Source organism: Anser brachyrhynchus, assembly GCF_964034855.1.
Source record: "Anser brachyrhynchus genome assembly, contig: SCAFFOLD_424, whole genome shotgun sequence".
Classification (NCBI taxonomy): domain Eukaryota; kingdom Metazoa; phylum Chordata; class Aves; order Anseriformes; family Anatidae; genus Anser; species Anser brachyrhynchus.
This window is the reverse complement of record NW_027663880.1, coordinates 1-14,560: the sequence shown is the minus strand read 5'-3', so window position 1 is coordinate 14,560 and position 14,560 is coordinate 1. Positions and strand designations below refer to the sequence as shown.

The 14,560-nt window shown below is 71.7% G+C and overlaps 3 protein-coding genes across 4 annotated transcripts; 1 reads left to right on the top strand and 2 right to left on the bottom strand.

Annotated features, from left to right (window-relative positions):
• Positions 1-90: 90 nt before the first annotated feature.
• SYCN (syncollin) lies at positions 91-936 on the bottom strand (the record flags this gene model as incomplete). Its single annotated transcript, XM_080608905.1, has 1 exon — positions 91-936. One exon carries the CDS (start codon positions 934-936, stop codon positions 538-540), a length of 399 nt encoding a protein of 132 aa, XP_080465031.1. The 3' UTR covers positions 91-537.
• LRFN1 (leucine rich repeat and fibronectin type III domain containing 1) lies at positions 91-7,857 on the bottom strand. 2 transcript variants are annotated; one of them, XM_080608892.1, is made up of 4 exons: positions 7,454-7,857; positions 5,898-5,945; positions 3,447-4,836; positions 91-3,000 (listed from the first exon to the last, which is right to left on the bottom strand). In XM_080608892.1, the coding sequence occupies exons 3-4, from the start codon at positions 4,775-4,777 to the stop codon at positions 2,430-2,432; spliced, it is 1,902 nt and encodes a 633-aa protein (XP_080465018.1). In that variant the 5' UTR covers positions 4,778-4,836; positions 5,898-5,945; positions 7,454-7,857; the 3' UTR covers positions 91-2,429. The 2 variants fall into 2 exon arrangements, with proteins under 2 accessions (XP_080465018.1, XP_080465019.1); XM_080608893.1 differs by lacking the exon at positions 7,454-7,857 and adding an exon at positions 7,201-7,381.
• A 377-nt stretch (positions 7,858-8,234) lies between these two features.
• SAMD4B (sterile alpha motif domain containing 4B) lies at positions 8,235-14,507 on the top strand. Its single transcript, XM_080608898.1, is given in 20 exon segments — positions 8,235-8,327; positions 9,068-9,486; positions 10,077-10,381; positions 10,383-10,569; positions 11,000-11,242; positions 11,337-11,446; positions 11,557-11,643; positions 11,774-11,896; positions 11,898-12,012; positions 12,111-12,136; positions 12,138-12,197; positions 12,300-12,401; positions 12,404-12,420; positions 12,903-13,006; positions 13,009-13,070; positions 13,072-13,098; positions 13,629-13,646; positions 13,648-13,747; positions 13,845-13,928; positions 14,051-14,507. Coding segments are annotated over 19 exon segments (1,995 nt in total). The 5' UTR covers positions 8,235-8,327; positions 9,068-9,290; the 3' UTR covers positions 14,080-14,507.
• Positions 14,508-14,560: the final 53 nt, after the last annotated feature.

Here is a 14,560-nt window from a genome sequence, read left to right as displayed (position 1 = left end):
TGGCTGTGGGGACCCTTCTCCCTGAAGGACGCCGCTGCTCCCCACACCCCAACTCCCCTCCCCAATAAAGCACCTGCCAGGCTGGAGCTGCACATCCTCAGGGCTTTATTGGCTGTGCTGAGAGCTGGACGAGGTCGGGGGGCTTGAGGGGGGGGCCTGGCAGCGCGGGACAGCTGAGTCGGCCCACCTCCGTCAGTGGTGGCCCGCGTTGAATCACGCTGACATGCGGTGGCCCACGTTGACTTGTGCTGGCCCGCGTTGAATCACGCTGACATGCGGTGGCCCGCGTTGACTCGTGGTGACGTGCGGTGGCCACTGTTGACTCGTGTAGCCTCCCGCTGATGTATGTTGGCCAGCGCCGACTTCTGTTAACTCAGGTTGACGTGCATTGGCCCACGTTGGCTCGTGTAGACTCATGTTGACGTGTGTCGGCCAGCGTTGACTCGCGTTGACGTGCCTTGGCCAGCGTCGAGCCGTGTTGACTCTTGCTGCCCCACGGTGCCCCGTGCCGCCCCACGCTGCCTCGTGCCGCCCGCCTCAGTTGCACTGGCAGTAGTAGCCCCTGATGGCGTTGTTCCAGTTGCCGAAGAGCCCCCGCCGCACCTCCTGCAGCCGCGGCACCGTTCCCGCCCCGAACGTCTTCGTCTGGCCATTCTTGCCGGCGCGGGACCAGACGGTCAGCTGGCAGCGGGTGCCCACCACCAGCGAGGAGATGCTGCCCGACCACTCCCAGGGCACGTAGGGCACGTCGGCGCCGCAGTCCACCATCAGGGACTTTCCCCCGCAGCACTCGTTGTAGTAGGCGCTGTCGTCGGTGAAGAGCTCGGCGCAGATGCGGGTGCCGTTGACCCCCTGCAGGTCGGCCGGCCTCGGGCACTGGGCCCCGGCCCCCGCCAGCACCGCCGCCAGCACCGCCGCCAGCATCAGCACCGCCATCGCTGCTCGGCCCCGGCCCCGCCGCCGGCACCCGCATATATCGGTGGCGAGGGAGGGGACGCCCCAAGGTGCCACCCCCCCCCCCCCCGCCCGGCGTGCGGCCCCCTCCCTGGGAAAAGCCCCATCTGGTCAAGGCTCCCAACAGCCCTGGGAAGGGCCCCAGCTGTCCCCCCCCCGCCCCAAAAGGTCCCCAGGTGTCCCCCCCTTCCAAAAGGGCCCTAGGTCTCGTGTCCCCCCCCCCCACGCTGTGATCTGGGTCCATCTGGGCCCTTCCCAGCCATGGGGACCCGAGGGGGGGGGACAAGGCCGGGCCCTTGGGGCCGCTGACGCACGGGGACGGGCAGAAGGCCGCGTCGGGCCCCAGGTGTCCCCGCACCCCAAAATGTCCCCGAGCCCCCCCCAGCCGGGAGGGGGGGGGAGCGTTTGTAGCAGCTCGTACCCGCCCCCCCTACAGAAGAGCGGCTCCCGCTGCGCTTCGCACACAAAAGGTTTTAATGGCCCCGGGCGGGGGGGGCACAGGTTTTTAATGTAAAAACTTGTGTTAAACACTGCGGCGGGCCGGGGGGGGGGGGGCCCGGGGAGGGCGGCTGGTGGGTGGGGGGGTCACGGGGGGTGGTGGTGGTGGGAGGACAAATAGGGCTGGGGGGGGGGCAAATAGGGCTGGGGGGGCAGGTTGAAGGGGCTTTTTTTTGGGGCGGGGGCAAATAGGGCTGAGAGGGGCATTTGCGGGGGGGGCCCGACCCCCGCGGGTTTATCCAGACCAGCCAGATAGAAGGGGGGGGGGGGCTGCGGGTCTCGTGTCATTTGTGCAGACATGTCAGTGGCGTGTGCGGGGCCCCCCCGCCGCCGCCGCCCGGCCAAAGGCACCGCGGGGGGGGGGGACAGATGGGAACTGGGAAGAGGGGGGGGCGTAAGGGGGGGGGGGCAGGCCGGGCACACCCGCGTGTCAGGGCACACCCGCGTGCCCACAAGTCCCAGGGTGCGCTGGTGTGGCGGGGCGCACTCGCGTGGGTGCCGGGTTGCATACGGGTGCCCCCAGCCCCGGGGGGGGGTGGCGAAGAAAGGGGGGGGGCACAAGGACACCAATGAGGGGAGCGCGTGGGAGGCCAACGGGTGCAGGCGGGGACCCCCCCTGGAGCAGCACCCAAGGGTGCTGGGGGCTGCAGGGAGGCACCCGGGGTGCACCCAAGGGGTGCATGGGCACCGCCGGCTGCATTCGGGCTCCCGGGGTGGGGGCAGGTTGGGGGAGCAGTGTGCTGGCACCCAAGGGTGCTCGGGGGCACCCGAGGCTGTGTTCAAGCACTCAGGAGGCACCCAAGGGTGCTCGGGAGCACCCCAGGTTGCACATTGAAGCACCCAGCAGGCACCCAAGGGTGCTCGGGAGCACCCCGGCCTGCACATTCAAGCACCCAGTTGGGCACCCAAGGGTGCTCGGAAGCACCCCGGGCTGCATTCGAGCACCCTAGGGTGCTGCCCTCCCCCCAACCCCCCCTTTAGACGGTGCTCTCCAGCATCCAGTGGGTGCTGCCGAAGGACGGGCGCAGGGTGGGGAGGGTGTCGGGCGCGTCGAGGCGGGGCAGGGAGCCGTGCCGCCGAGTCCGGGCGCGCCGTGGGTAGCTGTGGCTGGGAAAAAGCCCCCGGGCACCCCCGGGAGCACCCAAGGGTGCCAGTACCGGAGGTGCCGGGGGGGCCGGCGGCGGCGGCGGCGGTTCCGGCTCGGGGGGTCTGTGGGTGCCGTTGGTCTGGGAGCAGACGCTGGCGACGTTGGCTGCGGGCAGGCGGCGGGCGGCCTTGTAGCGGGCGGTGAGGATGAGGATGAAGACGAGGACGGAGGCGGCGATGGCGGCGCCGATGACGATGATGACGGTGCCCCCCAGGAAATGGGGCCGGGGGGCGGTGCAGCCGGGGCCCCCCCCGGCCGTGGCGAAGCGGACGCAGCCCAGGGCGCGGGTGGCGGGCGGCGCGGCCGTGCCTTCGGCGTAGAGCGCCGAGACGCAGAGGTCGTACTCGCGCCCCGCCGCCAGGTCCCGCAGCACGAAGCTCCGGCTGGAGGGCGGCAGCAGCCTGCGGGGGGATTTGGGTGGGTTTGGGGGGCGGGCGGGTCCCCGCTCCCCCCTCCCTGTAACGCCCCTGAGCTGCCTGCGCGCCCCCGTGATCTGGTGCAATGCCCCGTGGATGTGTGCGGTGCTGGGCGCTGCCCTGTGCAATGCCCTGCGACATCTCAAGGTCCGGCGCAACGCCCTGCACCATCACAGGGTCCTGTGCAACGCCCCACAGCCCTGTGCGATGCCACGGAACACCCCACGGCCTTGTGCACCCCCGTGCAACGCCCCACGGCCCCGTGCAACGTCCTGCGGCCTTGTGCAACGCCGCCTGGTGCTGTGCGCCGCTGGGCGACACCGTGAAACGGTGGCAAACGCCCTCAGACCCCACAAGGCCCTGCAGCCCCACAAGGCCCTACATCCCCGTGTTCCGCCCCACGGCCCCCCGCAACGTCCTGCGGCCCCCACCTGTAGACGAGGGAGTCGTCGAGGGAGCTGTTGTACTGGATCTGGAACATGCGGATGCCGGGCACGTGGCGCTGCGGCAGCCAGCGGATGCGCGCCGAGGAGGCCGTCAGCTCGGCCGCCACGATGCGCCGCTCGCCCGCTGGCCGCGACTCGTTGCCGCCGGCGCGGGCCATGTCCGAGGGCTCGGGCCCGGGCTGAGCCTCGCCGTCGCCGTCCCCGTCCCGGCGGGGCACGGGCAGCGGCAGCACGGCCACCTGCACGCGGGCGGCCGCCTCGCCGGCGGCGTTGGAAGCCACGCAGGTGAAGGCGCCGTGGTCCCGCAGCGTGGCCACCCGCAGCTGCAGCGAGCCGTCGGCCCCCAGCGCCCGCCGCGAGCCGTTCTGCACCAGCCGCCCGTCGGGGCCCAGCCAGTGCAGCGCCGGCGGCGGGTCCCCGGCGGCGGCGCAGCCCAGGCGCAGCGGCTGCCCCTCCAGCACGGCGGCCGGGCTGGCGGCCGCCCCGGCGATGGCGGGCGCGCGGCACGCCAGCTCTTCCTCCGGCACGGCCCAGAGCAGGCGGCCGGCGAGCGGCGGCGGCGAGGCGCAGCTCTCCAGCCCGTCCGGCCGCGCCAAGCGCCGCAGCCACAGCAGCTCGCAGTTGCAGTGCAGCGGGTTGCCGCCCGCCGCCAAGCTGGGGCCCGGCGGGCCCGGCACCGGCGGCAGCGCCCGCAGCCGGTTGGCGGTGAGGTCCAGGCGGGCCAAGCGCGGCAAGCGAGCCAGGGCGCCGGCGGGGACGCGCTCCAGCAGGTTGTGGTCGAGCGTCAGCGTGGCCAGGCTCGCCATGCCGGCCACCGCCTCCCAGGGCAGCGCCGGCAGGTTGTTGTGCGACAGGTCCAGGTCCTCCACGGTGGCGGCGAAGGCGGCGAAGGCGGCGGGCTCGATGGCGGCCAGCTGGTTGTTGGCCAGGATGAGGTGCCGCAGGCTGGCCAGGCCCCGCAGCTGCGCCCCGCTCAGCGCCGGCAGCCGGTTGCCGTCCAGGTGCAGCGCGCGCAGGGCGCGCAGGTCGGCGAAGGCGCCGGGCGCCAGGCGCCGCAGCCCGTTGCGGGACAGCGTGAGGTGCACCAGGCTGCTCATGTTGGCGAAGTCGGCGCGCCCCACGGCCCCGATGAAGTTGTCGGCCAGGCGCAGCTCCACCGCCCCGCGGTCCAGGCTGGGCGGCACCGCCAGCAGCCCCGTGCGGGCGCACAGCAGCGTGGGGCTGGGGGCGGCCGCCGGGCACAGGCAGCGGGGGGGGCAGCGCTGGGCCCCCGCCACCGCCCCCAGCACCACCAGCGGCACCAGCAGCTTCGCCATCCTCCGCCGGCGGCGCCGGGGGTGGGGGGGGGCGGTGGACGGGGGGCGGGCGGCGGAGCCTGCGGGACGGAGGGGGTCAGGCGCCGGCCGGGGGCGAGATGCGGGGGGGGCAGGATCGGGCCGCAGGGTGATCTCCCGATCCCGTGCGATCCCCCGATCCCGTGCGCAACCCCCTGATCCCGTGTGATCCCGTGTGTGGTCCCCCGATCCCGCGTGTGATCCCCAATCCCGTGCGCAACCCCACGATCCCGTGTGATCCCGTGTGTGATCCCCCGATCCCGTGTGTGATCCCCCGATCCCGTGTGTGATCCCCCGATCCCGTGCAATCCCCCGATCCCATGCGCAACCCCACGATCCCGTGTGATCCCGTGTGTGATCCCCTGATCCCGTATGTGATCCCCTGATCCCGTGCGCAACCCCACGATCCCGTGTGATCCCGTGTGTGATCCCCCGATCCCGTGTGTGATCCCCCGATCCCGTGCAATCCCCCGATCCCATGCGCAACCCCACGATCCCGTGTGATCCCGTGTGTGATCCCCCGATCCCGTGTGTGATCCCCCGATCCCGTGTGTGATCCCCCGATGCCGTGCACAACCCCACGATCCCGTGTGTTCGTGTGTTATCCCCCAGTCCCGTGCGATCCCCTGATCCCACGCGCAACCCCACGATCCTGTGAGATCCTGTGTGCGATCCCCGGATCCCATGCGATCCCCTGATCCCATGCGCAACCCCAAGACCCTGTGTACAACCCCATGATCCTGTGCGATCCCGTGTGCAACCCTGTGATCCTGCGTGCAGTCCCCTGATCCCATATGATCCCCTGATCCCACACACAACCCCACGATCCTGTGAGATCCTGTGTGTGATCCCCGGATCCCGTGCGATCCCCGGATCCCATACACGACCCCGTGCACAACACTGGGATCCCGTGTGCGGTCCTGGTGTGTGATCCCGTGGTCCCGTGTGTGAGCCCATGTGTGATCCCGTGATCCCCTGTGTGACCCCACATGTGATCCCACGATCCCGTGTGTGACCCCATGTGTGATCCCATTACCCCGTGTGACCCCATGATCCCACGTGTGACCCCCCGACCCCGCATGCGCCCCCCCGGCCCCGTTACCTCCTCTCACGGCTCCATCTCGGTCCCGTCCGGGGCTCGCAGTGGGGCCTGTAGGGACAGGGGATGGGCCAGTACGGACCAGTACGCACCAGTAAGCACCAGTCCAGCCCAGCGCGGCTCTGCACACCCCAGTATGGCCCAGTAAGGCCTGGAATAGCACCCAGAATGACCCAGCACAGCCCAGTACTAACCAGTACAGTTCGGCAACGCATAGGACATTCCAGCGTGGCCCAGTAGGGACCAGCCCAGTATGGCCCAGTAAGAGTCACCACAAGCACAACGCATGGCCCAGTATAAGCCAGTATGGGCCAGTATGACCCAGCACAGCCCAGCATAGTGCAGAATGGCCCAGTACAGCCCAGTACAAACCAGAAGGGACCATGATGGACCAGCACACGCCAATATAAACTGCCCCAGTATAAACCCAGTAAAGCCCAGTACGTTCCAATACGTCCCAGTATGGGCCAGTACAGCCCAGCATGACCCAGTATGGGCCAGCACAGTCCGGTATGGCCCAGTACAACCCAGTAAGGCTCAGCACAGCCCAGTACAACCCAGTACAGCCCAGTTAGGTCCAGCACAACCCAGTATAGACCTGTACAACCCAGTAAAGCTCAACACAACCCAGTCCAACCTGGTACCATCCAGTAAGGTCCAGCACAGCCCAGTACATCCCAGTAGCACCCAGTAAGACCCAACACAGCCCAGCACGGCCCAGTAAGGCTCACTACAACCCAGTAGGGCCCAGCATAGCCCAACATTGTCCAGTACCGTCCAGTGAGGGCCAGTGCAGCCCAGTGCGGCCCAGCAGAAACCACTGCAGCCCAGTAAGGCCCAGACTAGCTCAGCAAGGCCCAGTACAGCCCAGCAGAGCCCTGTAAGGCTCAGTACAGCCCAGTACGGCCCAGCACAGCCCAGTAAGGTTCAGCACAGCCCTGTAAGGCCCAGTATAGCCCAGCACAACCCAGTAAGACCCAGTATAGCCCGGTACTGCCCAGTAAGGCTCAGTACAGCTCAGCAATGCCCAGTACAGCCCAATTAGGTCCAGTAAGGCCCTGTATAGCCCAGTAAGACTCAGTATAGCCCAGTAAGGCTCAGTACAGCCCAGTACATCCCAGCACAGCCCAGCGTGGCCCAGTATAGCCCAGTACATCCCAGCACAGCCCAGTAAGGCTCAGCAAGGCCCAGTAAGGACCAGCACATCCCAGTACATCCCAGCAAGGCCCAGCAAGGCCCAGTACATCCCAGCAAAGCCCAGTAAGGCCCAATAAGGCCCAGCACATCCCAGTAAGGTCCAGCATACCCCAGTAAGGCCCAGTACATCCCAGTAAGGCCCAATAAGGCCCAATAAGGCCGAGCACATCCCAGTAAGGTCCAGAATTCCCCAGTAAGGCCCAGTACATCCCAGCAAGGCCCAATAAGGCCCAGCACATCCCAGCACATCCCAGCACATCCCAGCAAGGCCCAGTCCCACCCAGCCCGGCCCAGTCCCGCCCATCCCCCCCATCCCCCTCCCCTCCCCCCCCGCCCCCCTCCCGGTGCCCCCTCCCCGGTACCTGCAGGGGGCTCAGCCCACGGCCGCTCCCATCGCGGCTCCTGGGGCGGGCCGGGGGGGGGGGGGGGCCGGGAACCGCTCAGGCCTCGCCCCACCGGGGGCCCATGGGCGGCACCGGGGGGTTCCGGTACCGGGGGGAAGGTTCCGGTACCGGGGGGGGGGGTTGCTGGTGTCGGGGAGGGGGGGCCGGTACCGGGGGGGGAGGGATGCCGGTACCGGGGGGGCGATGCCGGTACCGGAGGGGGACGATGCCGGTACCGGGGAGGGGGGGGTCTCCGCGGTTCCCGGTGCCCGGAGCTCGGAGCCGCAGCCGGGGCGGGGCCGTTCCCCTGCAGCGGAGCCGGAGAACGATCGGGGCTGGGAGGGGGGAGGAGGGAACCGGGGGGGGGGGGGGGGCGGGGGGGGGGCGCGGGGACACCGGCACCGGGGCGACGGCTCCGCTCCGGCCCCAGGCTCCGCCCCCTGCGAAGCTCCGCCCACCCCAGGCCACGCCCACCTGGAAGCCCCGCCCCGCCCGCCACCGCCTCGCCCGCCTCCCGCCCGGCCCGGCCCCGCCCTCGCAGGCCCCGCCCCCGCGCGCTGTAACCACGCCCCCTCGCGGACCACGCCCCCGCCGCCCCGCTCAGGGCGAACCAGACGCGGAGGCGAGGCCCGCGCGAGGGGGGCGTGCCCTCCCCGGCGAAACCCCGCCCCTCCGTCCCCACTGGCAGCCCCGCCGCCCAATCGGGAAGCCGGGGGCGGGGCGGCGAGGCGGCGGCCGCTTCCCATTGGGTGGTACTGGAGGGGAGGGGGCGCGCGGCGTCCGGCGCGTGCGCGGGGGGGGGGCGCGGTGACGCACCGTGCGTGCTGACGTTGACGCGGCGGCGACGGCGGCGGTGAGTGCGGGCCCGGTGAGGGCGGGCCCGGGCCTAGGCCCCGGTTCCAGGCCCCGGTTCCCTCCCCGCGGCCCCCGGTCCCGGGGCGGCCCCCGCGGCTCTCAGCCGCCCCCCCCCCTCCAGTACCGGGCCCCCCTTCGGGGCCTTCGCTTCTCCCTCACCGGGAGCCGCCGCCCGGTGCCCCTGGGCCCGGCCTGCCCCCACGTACCCCCCCCGGCGGCGCTGGGGGGGCTGAGCCGGGGCCCCCCCGCGGCGCGGTGGGGTCCCCGTGCCCACTGGGGGGGGGGGCATGGGCCTAAGCGGGGGGTCCCGGTTCTCGTTCCCACCGGGGGGCGTTCCCGTGCTCACCGGGGGGGGGGTTCCCGTTCCCAACCGGGGCTCCCCGGTCCTCGTTCCCTGGGGGTGGGGGTCCTTGTGTCCACCGGGGGGGGGTTCCCGGTCCCCGTTCCCAACCGGGGGGTCCCCGTGCTCACGGGGGGGGGTCCTCGGTCCCCATTCCCACGGGGGGGGTTCCCGGTCCCACCGGGGGGCGTTCCCGTGCTCACCGGGATCGGGGTCCCCATTCCCAGCTGGGGGATCCCGGTACCCGTTCCCACCGGGGGGGTCCCCGGTCCCAACCCGGGGGTTCCCGGTCCCTGTTCCCACCGGGATCGGGGTCCCCGTTCCCCACGGGGGGGTTCCTGTCGCCATCCCCGGTGCCGCCCCCCCCCGGTAACCGCCGCTCTCTCCTCTCTGCGCAGGGACCTCCGGGGCTCTCGCGGCTGCACGGCGACGCCGCCGGGACCCGGCCGGAGCCGTCGGGGCCTCCCGCCCCCCTCATGCCCGTCCCGGCCCGGGGGGCCGCCGAGCGCTTCCCCGGGCCCCGCCGCGGCTCCTGCGCCGGCGCCATGTGAGGGGGGGGCCCGGCCGGCTCCGCGTCTCCCCCCCCCCCCTCGCCCCCCGTCCCGGTGCCCCGGCGGCGCCATGATGTTCCGGGACCAGGTGGGGATCGTGGCCGGTTGGTTCAAGGGCTGGAACGAGTGCGAGCAGACCGTGGCGCTGCTCTCGCTGCTCAAGCGCGTCACTCGCACCCAGGCGCGCTTCCTGCAGCTCTGCCTCGAGCACTCGCTGGCCGACTGCGCCGACATCCACCTCCTCGAGGCCGAGGCCAACAGCGCCGGTGAGCGGCCCCCCGCGGGCCCCCGCGCCCCGCCGACCGGCCCCGGTTACCCCCGGGGACCTCCCCGGGGGGGGGCTCGGGCACGGCTCTGGGGCTGTGCTTCGTGTCCTGGCCCCGCCGAGGGGCTCCGTGCGTGTTTTGGGGCGGGGGCTGCCTGGGGGCTTTGGGATTTCTCCTCCTGCTGCTTTTTGGGGGGCTTTTCGCCGTGAGTTTAGCCCTGTTCCCGGACGGCTTCTACCCCTGGCGGGTCCCTGCACCCCTCTGACTGGCCCCGGTTACCCCCGGGGACCTCCCCGCGGGGCTCGGGCACGGCTTTGGGGCTGTGCTTCATGTCCCGGGCCCTCCGAGAGGGCTCCCCACGGCTTTTCGGATTTCTCCTCCTGCTGCTTTCTGGGGGAACTTCTCGCCACGGTTTTACCCCCCCGTTCCCGGATGGCCTCTCCCCCCGGTGGGCCCCCGCGCCCCTCCGGCCGGCCCCGCTTACCCCCCGCTGCTTTCTGGGACCTTTCCGCCCCCCCCCCCCGCCGCTCCGGGCCGCCTTCCCCTCGCCCTCTTCGCCCTCACCCCTTCCCCTCTCCCTCCCCCCGCAGCCGCCATCAGCCAGTGGCCGCAGGAGCCGGCGGAGGCGGCGGTGGCCCTCCTGCTGGCCCACCTGCCCCTCCTGCAGCCGGGCAACGCCGCCGCCAAGGCCGAGTACATGAAGCGGCTGCAGAAGGTGCTGGCCTACGCCATCGAGAGCAACCGGTGCGTGGAGGAGAGCCGCCAGCTGCTCTCCTACGCCCTCATCCACCCCGCCACCACCCTGGACGACCGCAGCGCCCTGGCCCTCTGGCTGGGCCACCTGGAGGAGCGTTTGGCCGGCGGCGGCGGCGGCGCCCCCCCCGCCGGCGGCGGCGGTGCCGCCGCCTCCGCGGCCGCCCCCCCGCCCCGACGCCGCGCCCCCCCCGCCCCGACGCGCCCCCCACGACTGGCCCGAGCACGGGCCCCCCGAAATCGGGCCGCCCTGGCCCGAGGCGGCCCCCCGGGAGAACGGGCACCCCCCGTTCCACCCCCCCGGCGGTGGTAATGGGCTGGGGGGCACGGGTGAGTGGGGGAGGGGGGGGGAAAAGGGGGGGCTGTGGGGGGCAGGAGGGGGGCCTGAGGGGGTGTGGGGGCGTCAGAGGGGGTGTGTGGGGGGGTCAGAGGGGATGTGGGGGTCTGGGGGGGTCACCTGTATGTCTTGGGAGCGGGGATGATCTGGGGGGGGGCATAGGGAGTGGTGGGGGCACTGGGGACCAAAAGGGGGACACAAGGGGATGATCTGGGGGGGGGCATAGGGAGTGGGGGGGGGCACCAGGGGCCAAAAGGGGGACACAAGGGGATAAGGGGGGGGCGCGGGGGGTTGTTGGGGGGGCGCAGGAGGCGGTTGGGGGGGACGCAGGAGGCTGGGGGGGGGAGCAGGTTGGGGGGGCCTGGAAATCTTTGGGGGGGGGCAGAAAGCGGGGCCGGACCCCACCGTCCCCCCTCCCCGCAGCGCTGCCCTGCCAGCTGCACCCCAGCCCGCTGAAGCGCTCCCTGTCGCTGGTGCCCGGCAGCCCCCAGGGGGGCGGCGGCGAGTGGCCGGGGGGGGGCGAGGAGCCGGGCCCCCCCCGCGCCCCCTTCGGCGACCACGCGCCCCTCTCGCCGCAGAGCAGCGTGGCCTCGTCGGGCAGCGAGCAGACCGAGGAGCCCGCCGGCGGCCGCAACACCTTCCAGGAGGACGGCAGCGGCATGAAAGGTTTGGGGGGGGGGGGTCCCGGGGAAGGGGGGGGACCTGCGGGGGGGCCGTGAGGCATCGCCGCTCCCCCCTCTCATTTTGTGTCCCCCCGCAGACGTCCCCTCGTGGCTGAAGAGCCTGCGGCTGCACAAGTACGCGGCGCTCTTCTCGCAGATGACCTACGAGGAGATGATGACGCTGACCGAGCACCACCTCGAGTCGCAGGTGAGCGGGGGGCGGCGCTGTCGTGTCCCCCCGTCCCCCCCCCCCCCCAAAAAAAAAAGGCTGGGGACGCCCCCCCGCCCATCTCTCCTCCGTGTGTTCCCCCCCCCCAGAACGTCACCAAGGGCGCGCGGCACAAGATCGCCCTCAGCATCCAGAAGCTGCGGGAGCGCCAGAGCGTCCTCAAGGCGCTGGAGAAGGTGCGGGGGGCCCCCCCCTTCCCCCCCCCCCCGTCCCAAGGGCTGGGGGGGGGCGGCCCTGACCCGGCCCTTTTGTGTTCCGCCCCCCCCCCCCCGTGTGACAACGACCTGCCTCGGCGGTCCCCCGCAGGACATCCTGGAGGGGGGCAACCTGTGGACGGCGCTGCAGGAGCTGCAGCAGATCATGGTGACGCCCATCAAGGCTTTCCGGCCCCCCCCGGCCCCCCCCGCCAACGGCGCCCCCGACGGGGCCCCCCCCGGGGGCTGCCGACGCCTTCGCCCCCCACCCGGCCGCCGACGCCGAGGCCCCCGCGGCCCCGGTGCCCGACGGGGACATCCCGGGGCAGTTCACCCGGGTCATGGGCAAAGGTGAGGCTGCGGGGGGGGGCACCCTGTCCCTTTTTTGGGGGGGGGCAGCGTGGGTTTTTTTTTGGGGGGGGGACGCAGACGCCCTGACCCCCCCGTAGTGTGCACCCAGCTGCTGGTGTCGCGGCTCGGACGAGGAGAACATCACGAGTTACCTCCAGCTCCTCGAGAAGTGCCTGAGCCACGAGGTAGGGCTGAGCCGGGGCTGGGGGGGGGGGGGCTTTAAGGTTTGTTTTATTTTTTTGGGGGGGGGACACCCCAAAAAACGCTGCCCCCCCCCGCTTCGCCAGGCGTTCACAGAGACGCAGAAGAAGAGGCTCCTCTCCTGGAAGCAGCAGGTCCTGAAGCTGCTCCGCGCCTTCCCCAAGAAGGTGCCGCTCGAGGGCCCGGGCTCTACCGGCCCCCCAAAGGGTAGGTGGGCGCGGGGGGGGGCGCGGGGGGGGCACGCGGGGACTCCCGGGGGGGGGGGGGGGGGCGGCCTTTGACACCCCCCGGCCTCATTCAACCCCCCCCGTACCCCAATTTGTCCCCCTTGGTGCCGCGTTCGCTCCCCTTGGGAACCCCCAGGGCTGGATTTGCCCTTAGGTGCCCCCCCCCCCCGAGCCTGGGGACCCCCCCCCCTTGAACCTGGCACCCCCCCCATGTCCCCCCCCCGCCGTCAGGGACCCTCGTTGTCCTCCTTGCCCCCCCCCCATTGTGAGGGGGGGGGGTCTCAGGCCATTTTCCTGCCCCCCCCTCCTTCCCCTTTACCTCCCCCCGAAGGCTTTGGGGCACCCCATTTCCACCCTGGGGGGCTCTGGGGCCCCCCCAGAAAGTGTGGGGGGGGAGATTTTGGGGTGCTGGTGCTGTCCTGACCCCCCCCTTTTATTCTCCCCCCCTCTCCCCCCCCCCAGCTGGGCCTTCGGCTCCAACTCACTCCCCATAGCTGGCTCTGTGGGGGGGGCGGGGGGGCGGCGGGGGCAGCGCCCCTTTGCGTTGCCCCCCCGCGCGCTGCCCCCCGCCGCCTGGGGCTGCTGGGCCCTGCCGGGGGGGCCCCGGCCCCGCGGCCCCCCCTCGGCGCCCCCCCCCCTCGGCACCCAGGGCCGCCAGGTGGGTGAGGGGGACGGATTTTTGGGGGGAGGGGGGGGGTGGTTTGGGGGCTTTTGGGGGGGGCAGGGGGTGGGTGGGGGGGTTAGAGGGTGGGGGGGCTCCAGTTTTGGGGTCGGGGGGGGTGATGGTGGGGGGGGGGCTCCAGTATTGGGGTAATTGGGGGGGGGTCTCGGCACGGTTGTAATGGGGGGGGAAGGGGGGGCTGGATTTGGGGTATATGGGGAGGGGTCCTGGGGGGGGGGGGGGCATAGGGGTGGCGGAGGTGTCCTTGGGAAACTCGGGGTTCTTTTGGGGGGGGGTTCTTTTGGGGGGGGGTTCTTTTGGGGGGGGGGTTCTTTTGGGGGGGGGGTTCTTTTGGGGGGGGGGGTTCTTTTTGGGGGGGGTCTTCTGGGGGGGGTGACTGCTCAGGGAGGAGGGGGAGCCCCTGGGTGTCGGGGTCTTTCTTGGGGGGCCTTTTTGGGGGCGGGGGGGGGGCTCCTCACCGCCAACCCCCCCAAAATAAATTATTCCCCCCCCGCCCCCCCCCGCAGAGCCTGTGGTTCGGCAGCGGGGGGGGCCGGGGGCGCCCCGGGGAGCCGCAGCGCGGTGCAGCGCACCCACTCGCTGCCCGTCCACACCTCGCCCCAGGCCCTGCTCGCCTTCCCCCAGGGTAAGTCCGGGGGGGGGCGCCCGGGGGGGGGAGACAGGGCAAGAAAATAACGCCCTGCACCCCCCCCAACCCTTTTTTTCCTGCCCCCCCCCCGCAGAGTGCCCCCTCCCCGGCACCGACCTGGAGATCAACCCCACGCTGGAGTCGCTGTGCCTGAGCATGACGGAGCACGCGCTGGGGGGTGAGTGGGGGGGGGCGGGTTTTTTTTTGGGGGGGGGGGGCTTCAGGGGGAGCTTCTGAGGGGGGGGGGCAAGACCCTCCCGCCCCCGCTGACCCCCCCCCCATTCCCGTTTGCCCCCGCAGACGGCACAGACAAGACCTCGACCATCTGACGCCGCCCCCCCCACCGCGGGGGCTTCGCGCCCGTCTTTGCCCCCCCCCCGCTGTGACCGTGCCCCCCCCCCCCCCAGCCCTCCCCCCCCTAACCTGAGCGTCCTGGGTGAGGGGGGGGGGGAACGGGGGCGCCCCCCCTGCACCGGCTGAGGAGGGGGCGCACCGACCCCCCCCAGCGATTGAGGGGCTCCCGGGGGGGGCCGATGACTTTGCCGGGGGGGGGGGTGGGGGGGGGCACGCGTGTGAACACTACAGGGGCTGCGCGCGGGGGCGGGGCTCTCCCGGCCGGGTTTCGTTTAACTTTTTTTTTTTAATAATCCCCCTTTTTTTTTGTTTTTTGTTGTTGTTTTCTCCTTCCTTCCTTTATTATTATTATTATTATTATATTAATATTATTTGCCCCGGCCAAAAAAAAACAAAAAACAAACCACATAGCTGGGGAGGGGGGGGGACACATGGGGAGGGGGGGGGGCTGCACAT

Bases quoted from the DNA above. Each gene is read 5' to 3' on its own strand.
- LRFN1 (XM_080608893.1), bottom strand. From the start codon at position 7,330: ATGTGCTGGGCCTTATTGGGCCTTGCTGGGATGTACTGGGCCTTACTG. The intron at 5,946-7,200 runs GTATGCTGGACC...CTGTCCCTACAG, and splicing joins ATGTACTGGGCCTTACTGGG to GCCCCACTGCGAGCCCCGGA. The intron at 3,001-3,446 runs GTGGGGGCCGCA...ATCCCCCCGCAG, and splicing joins GACGACTCCCTCGTCTACAG to GCTGCTGCCGCCCTCCAGCC.